The sequence below is a fragment of the Anabas testudineus genome, chromosome 17 (genome assembly GCF_900324465.2).
Source record: "Anabas testudineus chromosome 17, fAnaTes1.2, whole genome shotgun sequence".
NCBI lineage: Eukaryota > Metazoa > Chordata > Actinopteri > Anabantiformes > Anabantidae > Anabas > Anabas testudineus.
In genome coordinates, this window is record NC_046626.1 from 1,546,666 (window position 1) to 1,555,287 (window position 8,622).

An 8,622-nucleotide genomic window follows, 5' to 3' on the forward strand; every position below is an offset into this window, starting at 1 on the left:
TTCAGAGTCCTTATTACACATTGGATAAACGAGAGCTTGAACCTGCTCCAAGTTTTCATGGTTGGGAGGCATAATTTAAAAAGTGGTTGTTTTTTTTCTTTCCCATTTGATTTCATAATGAGAAAACCACACTGCAACATTATGAAACAGAAAGCTTTAATTGGCAAATCCAGATGTATTCAACACTACTCAAATGTGACTTTAGAAAAGATGTACAGATGACAGATTTTAGTCTATTGCCACTGTATCAATACAAAATCAAAAAGTCATAAATGCAACAAAACGCTTTAAAATAGCATTAGAACATAGGAGAACATAACCAAGTCAGTGCATGCCTTGTATATAAACGTATTTTACATATTGACAGTATTAAGTATTTTCAATGGTTTTATGTATGAAAACTTTAAGATCCTCTGAGTGACGTCTCTTTCCCAATTAGTACTGCAGTGGATGTGTGAATACAGAATACGAATGTGTCTCGGCTGAGAGCTGAGGGCCTGCGTGCGTGTGTTCCCACAGCCTAAGTAAACATCTTGAATTTGCCGCCATCAAGGGGTGATATCATGAGCCGTGCTGAACCTGGGGAGTGGAGGGGCCGCCACATGTTCCTCCAGATTACCGTACAGACTCGGGAAACCAGCAGGATACACGCTAACACCAGCAGCACGACTGACAGAAAGATAAAGTAGTGATTGGCTCAGCCGTGAGGAAACCATGCACTTAAAAAGTAAATAATTGTTGGTGCAATAACATCTTTGTTTTATAAAAAGTCAGTGAAGAGATCATTTTGAATACATTACATTTTCTCCATGCAGCTACACTCAATAGCACGTTACATCTTTTGCCAATTTATTAAAAATCTAACACTGAATTCCCTGGTTCATAGCCTTTTCCTTTTCAAACCTGTGGTTTTAGTGCTCGAAATGTGTTGAGATACAGCCTGGCTCATGGTCAGGACAAAAATCAAGCCATGCAGTCCAATTCATTCTGTAGAACTCCATGATTTTGTGGTGAAGCACAGGCTGGGCCAAGTGCATAACACAAGTTCCAAAGCTCTAAGTGTTTGCAGATGCACACTGACTTCAATAACTGTGGAATAGAAGAAGACTAGATCCACCAGGACTGTTTGCAGGGTTGGTGTAGGGACTGAATGCAGACACTTTCTCTACTTTTAAGACAAGCCTTGAAACCTTTTGATAAATCTTATTAGTTTAGAGGTTTTCTAGTAGGATGAGACAAAAAATTTACTCTCCAGTCAGAACTCTGAGCATAATGTCCAGAAAACATCAGGCACTGCTCATTAAAAGCTTGAGGGGAATAATACTTACTCACGCTCAGTATGCTAGCAGGCTAGTATGTATGTCAGGTGGACAAAAAAGTATGGCTCGTGGCGGTGAAGTCATAGTGCTCAGTGTTGACATTTAAATTCAACTCACCCATGAACACTGTGTTTGGTGTGGGATCGGCTGGGTTGAAATGTCTAAAGATGGCTCCGACCAGAGCCACGATCACCACAGGGTAGATTGTCAGGATGTTACGCACCCAACGGTCCAGTACCCAGTTCTCAAGAATGAACCTACACACACACACACACACACACACACACACACAAACACACGCAAAGAAAGAAATGATTCCATGACAATGGTCAAGACTGGTCTTATCATCATTCTTTACTGACCCTTGTCCAATCAGAGCTTACCATAGCACCACCTCAGCAAACAAGATGCAGAGAGACGCAGTTGCTGCTGTGCTCCGGTCCACACCCCAGAGGTGGAGAACCAGTGCAAAGTTGATCAGAGAGGCAATGGATATCCATGTGGAGTAGAGAGCTAAACCATTCTGGACCTGAACATATGCACATTTAGAAGCACAAAGACTGAGAATATAATTCAGAAGACACAGAGTGGATTTTAAATTTAATAAAGTTATTTATTAATAGGATCCAGAATAAAAAGTCACTCTCAGCGGAATGAGCCCTACCAGTATTCTGAGACAGGCCAGGTCTTTGCGATGGTATGTCTGTAACCACAATCCATAATAGTCTGTGGCAAAACAGCAGCAGAACAAAGCACTGTAGCTGGATATGGCTATCAGGATTAATACAACCAGAGCTGCCAGCATCAACCTGCAAGACACAGACAACCTCCAGGTCATCTGACTTATTACAAGGGGACAATTCAAATTCAGGAAATTCTTGACAACAAAATACCAGTAGCTCTCCAATGATGTTCACAATCACGTGGTGAATCCCTCAATGCTCTCCTCTTTTTGTCTTTCTGCCAGCGATAAACCAGCACCACTGAATGCTTTATGTAGTTCTTGTTGTTGGCCACCCAAATGTTCCGAATGTAAAATCTATGGAATTTATTCAAATTTGGCACCAATTGTCATTTGGGATCAAAGATGAACTCATTAGATTTTGGTGGTCAAAGGTCATAGGTCAAAGTCACTGTGAACACAGGGACGTCCCATCTTCGTCAATGCTATATTTCAGAAATGCAGGAATTTTATTAGACCTGGGACAAACAAGCTTGATTTTCTATATTTGTGTTTTACCTATACCTTGTAGTGTATGCAGTTTACTTTTTAATGGTTCATCCCTACCTGGCCAACATGTTTAGTCACATCTGTAACATTTCTTTGTTTGCAGTGTCTCTGTTTCTGTCTCAAAATAAACTAATAAGCAGGAAACATACTCTCTGTCCCACAGCAGGAGCCATGCCATGTTCAACACCATGTTCGACAGCCAGCAAAAATAGAAGGTGTAGGGCAGCAGACTCTGAGCCCAGGATCTATTAACAGAAAGACAAATATCAGTTTCATCTGTTGGTTGCTCTGAGTCAAGAGCGTTATCAGACAAGCTCAATCTATGTCAGTACATTTTGAGTATGGCTACTTACCCCCTGCATACATATGAGGTGATGTATAAGACCATCAAGGTGAGCCAGGTATAGATAACACCCCAGATAGAGAAGGTCCAGCCAGCTGGAGTGATGTCTGTCTCATAGCGTGTTGACACATTACCAGTAGAAGAATAGAAAGGTCCTAGAATAACAACGAGAGAATTAGTGAGGTGGCTGAGCACTGCTAACACAGCCTGGTTTGCAGCTTATGTTCCCACTCAACACCCAAAAGGTGTTGGGTGTGGCTGAGGTCAGAGCTCCAGTCACGTTCTACCATACCAAACTGTGAAAACTATTTCTTCATGGAGCTGGCTTTGAGCATGGAAACTTTGACATGAGGAAATGGGAAAGGGCCAAACACACTGTTGCTTCAAGGCCGCAGACACACCATTGTCTGTAAGATTGTAAACTGCAGTTTTACAGTTTTCTTTGCTTACAGCTGAATACAAAATTAACACTAAGTGGACGTGTATCAGTGTAAAGACACGAGTATTTGAGGTGATTGAGCTGAGGTCTAAAAACATCTGGAATGTCTCAAATCAACATGATTATTTTACCACAGTTACAGAGAGTATCTGGCATCAAAAGTAACTATTTGTGTGCCCAAAAGAAGAAACCAGCACATTATCTTTTATTACCTTAAACAGAGAATAAGAGAACAGTTGTAGCATGCAGTACTGAAAATCATTCAGTGTCTAAAAATTAACTACAAATATAAAACAGAAACATATTCCAACAAAACCTGCTGCATTAGTGATGATGTAGATTTTATTTTCAGTTTTTTCATCTTAATTAATTTCTAAGTCTTTATGGATATCCGTTTAATGTTGAAATGAGAAAGTATACTTTTGGTAACTTTTAGTCAAAAAAGTCAAATTAAATAAACTTTGATTTAGTTTTATAAAAAATAAATGGTGAAAAACTCCAAGAGATGTAAATACGTTTATAGACACTGCTTGTGTTATATTTAATTGGAGTGGTGGTATAGACGTGTTTGTTGGTACATAACATGTCATGTTAATTTTTACATGTTGGCTACAGTCTCCTACTGTAGTTATTTAATTTCAATCAGACCAAATACAAAAATAAATAACTTGTCAAGTCATCATTTTTAATAGTAAATATACTGCATGACTATCAAGTACTTGTTTGAACTTGGTCTGAACAAAATGCTACTGGTGCATCCCTAATCCAAACTGTTTTAAGGGGTGAGTACAAACTAGGTTTATGTCTGATCTGTTTCAGTCATAGTCAGAAGCCAAAAGTCTGAGGTGAGCATGTGTTTGAATGCTGATTGCTAGTAAAATGCCCATGTTTCAGTCTGGTCAATTTGTTTTCAAGAGTTTTTCAAATGTTGCATCAGCTGGCATCAAGCGCTGTGGAAATCCATAACAGACCATCTGTTTTAGGCTCCTACACCCCCTCATTATGCCATCCTGCTCAGCCTCTCAGGTTAGCTGCCACAGCCCTGATCACTCAGTGCAAGTTTGATTGTCCATGCAAAGTTTCATATGTACTTGTAGAAAGTGCTCAAATGAACTCAAACTTACCTTTTCCAAAGATGAAACCACCAAAAAAAAAAAAACAACTAACAAAAACAAAAAGAGTGGATAGAAGGTAAGATAAGATACACTACACAACGTAACACTTGACTCATCTCCCAAAGGGGAAATTCACTTCACTTACAATTGCTATCAAATACAATTACAGGCCAGTAACAAAGCAGTGTTGTCTGTTTGTGGCATTCCTTCACTTCATGGACACATTTGCACAGCCTGCGCCAGGACTTAAGGCTCGGCTGGTACTGTTCCAACTGGGCAAACATCAGCCCACAGGAAGACTTCAACAAGCTGGCCAACAGAAGGGTGCCAGAACAGACCCTCCGCATTAATGCCGGCGATACAGAGGTATGATGACATATGATGACATTACCCACTGAGCACAACAAGGACACAAGCGAAAGCAAGAGCAGCATAGCAGCCTCCAAAGATGATTTAGTATGGAAACATGGAGCTGCTTTCCCAGGGAGACGTCTCCCTGGAGAACCTGGAGACCACATGTGCAAGACAAAAGATGACTGGATGAGGAAGAGATCATTGAGATCATCATTTGACATTTTGAAATCAAAGTCCAACTGAAAATAAAACTAACACTAAAGTGGCTGGTTCTTCTTTTTTTACTCAGTTTGTGCCATGTTCGAGCTCCGTCTCTGTCCGCTCTCTTCTCCTCGCTCAGTGACTCACCGAGGAGTGACTCACTGAATTTCATTATTTTCACATGCAAAGTTCATTTTTCTAACTTCCTGACTTTCCTGAACTCTTGTTTTTCAAACCACTGAATAAATGTAGAACAATGAAACCATTAGAAACCTCTTTAAACTACATTAATCTACTAACAACTCACCAATATGACAGGAAACCCAAACTACACTGTTACTGTGTCTGATTAGATTAAGATACTGACACTTCTATCAGTATCTTAATCTAATCTAATCCTGAATGTAAAGTGGAATAAGAAGCTGTACTGAACTACTAGGAATCCCTCTGGATGTCAGATAATATTCCACAGAGCTCTCAGGAACGGTTTTAATCAAGGAAAACACGCTTTCAATAGAGAAAAAGCTACAACTCGGCCCAGAAGTGAGTGGATGTTAAACAGGGAAAGAAAGAACTGGAGCCACGGTGGTTCGGGTGCCACACCCAGACCCCGACCAGAGAAGAACGACCCTCGTCCACAGAGTCCCTCGACTTAATCAGGACTCAACAGAAACAGTCGGGGGTCTTTTCTTTTTATTGGACTGCTCTTCTGGAGTGAGTCTGGTTCTTTCTCTACGCTGCTCGTTTAGCTAACGCTAGCTTGTGACCAGGTACCGTTAGCTAACAGCACCGACCGAGCGGCGGAACCAGTGTAAACAGTCGTATAAGAAGAAAACGAAGCAGCGTGTTAAAGCAAATGAAACGTGTTAAAACTTGGTTTTTCAGATACGACATTACTGGAAAACTCAACGTGACTCTAACTCACCTTTGCCTGCTCCAGCCAAAGCGTTAATAACTAACACGGCAACAAAGACCGCGGCGCACAGGACGACCAGCAACACTCGGGGGCAGCTGTTGTCCTTCATTGAGCGGCTTGAAGCTTCTTCTCTGCGCTGTTGTAGAGCTGCTGGTGAACTGGTGAGCTGCTGGTGAACTGGTGAGCTGCTGGTGAACTGGTGAGCTGCTGCTGGTGAACTGGTGAGCTGCTGGTGAACTGGTGAACTGGTGAGCTGCTGGTGAACTGGTGAGCTGCTGCTGTCATGGAGCAGAAACAACACACGTTGACCTAATGATGCGTTCACGTGCTCCATGTAGACGCCCCCTAAAACGACAAGTTCTCAGTTTTCATCAGAGCTCGACCTTTTTTTCCATGAATGCTGTATAACTGCTATTAATGCTGTAAACAACTCTAACCGGTTCCACGGACAGGAAGAGTTCGTCTGCACTGTCCTATTTGTAATGTTATTTGTATAGTGCTTTTAACAGTTGTCAAACGTACGAGGTTGAAGAGGTTTAAACTAATGTGAGAGGCGTTCGAGGGCTTACACCGCCCTCTGCTGGAAACACTCGTGGCTGCTGACTCTGGATGTAAACAGAGACACGTTCAGCCAGTAAACCTAAGAAAACGTTTTGTTATAGAAACCATGCATTAGTGACGGAGTGTTAGATTATGTCTATAAGCAAAGAGCATGTAGTAGCTAGCAGCTGAATCCCTCAGTGCAGTTTATCAGTTTAAACTGATGCAAACACTCTGCCAGCACCACTACATAATAAGTAACAGGGTACTCTGTAAGCAACTCAAAACTCGGAGCTAATGCAAGTTTACAAAAAACAATCAAACACAGATGAAAATATATGAAAATGAAAAGAGTCACTAACTAAAGATGACGCTGTGATAACACCTGGCTGCTTTAAACTGCTGCTCCAGGACTGAATGAAATCAATCAAGAAACATGCAGAACAGTTTAAGTGAAATTTGTCATATTCATTTGTTAAATCACACATATGACTTTCTCTTAAGATTCAGTTCCTAGTTCCTTTCCTGATATTTTACATGAATTGGTCATATGTGATCAGATGTTCACCAAAGTCACAAATATCATTTCATAACTGATAAAACACAGTCATGCTCTTTCAATTCTTTACTGCAATCATACCAAGTTTGTACTTACAACCAAAGCAGTGCAGTAGTAATAGCTGGTTGAAGGACCGTTGGGCCATTCTTCCTGAGAAAACTGCTTAAGCTCAGACACGTTCTTTAGGACGTCTGGTGTGAACGCCTCTCTTCAATCTTGTCGATCTACAGCATCTCCGTTGGGTCGAGGTCTGAGCTCTGGGCCGCTCCAAAATATGGATTTTGTGTCTCTGAAGTCATTTTGTAGTAGATTCACTTTGAGGTCATTGTCCTGCTTCATCACCCAACTTCTTGTCAGCGTCAGCTGGCAGACATTATACTCTGACTCTGACATTATACTGGTGGATACCTTTATAAACTATTACAGGATATTAACTTTAAGTTTAACATCCAGCCAATTAACAGGTTTAAAGGCATTAACCTAGTTAACTAGCTAACGTACATGAAAAGAGATTTTCCATGAACTGCTTGTCAGATAAATATCTCTCATTGATCAGGTTGGGGGGGGGGTTCAACCAAGTGCAGTGGTGGTGTAGGCTAATTCTGACAGCTTGTATCAAGGTTTGACAGACCCCACATGAACAACCACTGAGTTACTGATGCTCAAACAAGGCGTACTACAACCATCCCTGGCCTCCCCTGTTTGGGGTAAGTAGTGCACCGTGGGTTCATCAAAACATTAGTCCTAAAAACTGCTGCGTGCCTCTGCTGGAAACTGGCTCGATGCAATACATTGCTATTGTTTTAAAAGCAAGCTGACAGAAGCCAGACCACTGGAACCCTCTGGTTCTTCAGTACAATGTGAGATAACCCTAACTGCGTTTCACAGGTCTCCTTTTCTTTATGAAGATTCAGGTTGTCTCCTGTGACCGTAGAGGTGATATCATTAAAGAAAGATCTCACATTTTGTTTAATATGTGTGAAGCACAGTGCTTCTGAGTGAACGAGCTTTAGACATATTAAACTAAATTTGAGATTTTTCTTTTCTTTACAAAACAGAAAAGCTTTTTTCATATGTCTCTTTCAAAAATGAATTCCTCTTCCATGGAGCCTGCTTTCATTCAGAAGCCAACACGTGGTGCGAGACAGAGCTGATGTGGGTTTAATGTAGAAACTATTGAGTAGTTAAAAATACATGGTGGCTTCTACAGAGTCCATTCATCTCCTGTTCAGCTTATCCGAATATGAAAAACGAACTCTCACTTTGAATGGAAAGTGTCTGAACTGCCACCGTCAGGCCTCTCCACAGTTCTATGTGGTTTGAGTTGGGGCTACAGACCAGTTCAGTTCTAGAAGAGTTCTGGGGTTCCAAATGTCTTCCATTGTACAATCACTGTATAATCCCCTGTGCTGCTGGGAACACTCAAAGCTTTTCTAAATGTTTTATAACCCTCATGGCCTCCTGACAAAACGTTCTACTCAGTGTTCACTGGACTTCATGTCTTGGTTTTTGTACTGACATGCAGTGTGTATTTGATAATTACAGTGCAGATCCACAATAGGGCAGTTTACAAGTGTCACTCCAAAAGGATCGGACATTTTGAAT

General features: G+C 41.1%; 1 protein-coding gene across 1 annotated transcript; it reads right to left on the reverse strand.

Moving 5' to 3' along the window:
- Positions 1-139: 139 nt before the first annotated feature.
- On the reverse strand, positions 140-6,267 carry LOC113172463. Its single transcript, XM_026375433.1, has 7 exons — positions 5,928-6,267; positions 2,904-3,048; positions 2,700-2,795; positions 1,984-2,128; positions 1,703-1,848; positions 1,437-1,576; positions 140-669 (listed from the first exon to the last, which is right to left on the reverse strand). Exons 1-7 carry the CDS (start codon positions 6,250-6,252, stop codon positions 521-523), a joined length of 1,146 nt encoding a protein of 381 aa, XP_026231218.1. The 5' UTR covers positions 6,253-6,267; the 3' UTR covers positions 140-520.
- Positions 6,268-8,622: the final 2,355 nt, after the last annotated feature.

Coding starts and splice junctions, on each gene's coding strand:
- LOC113172463 (XM_026375433.1), bottom strand. CDS start 6,252: ATGGAGCACGTGAACGCATCATTAGGTCAACGTGTGTTGTTTCTGCTC. Junction 2,796..2,903: donor ACCTCATATGTATGCAGGGG/GTAAGTAGCCAT, acceptor TTCTGTTAATAG/ATCCTGGGCTCAGAGTCTGC. Junction 1,577..1,702: donor TTTGCTGAGGTGGTGCTATG/GTAAGCTCTGAT, acceptor GTGTGTGTGTAG/GTTCATTCTTGAGAACTGGG.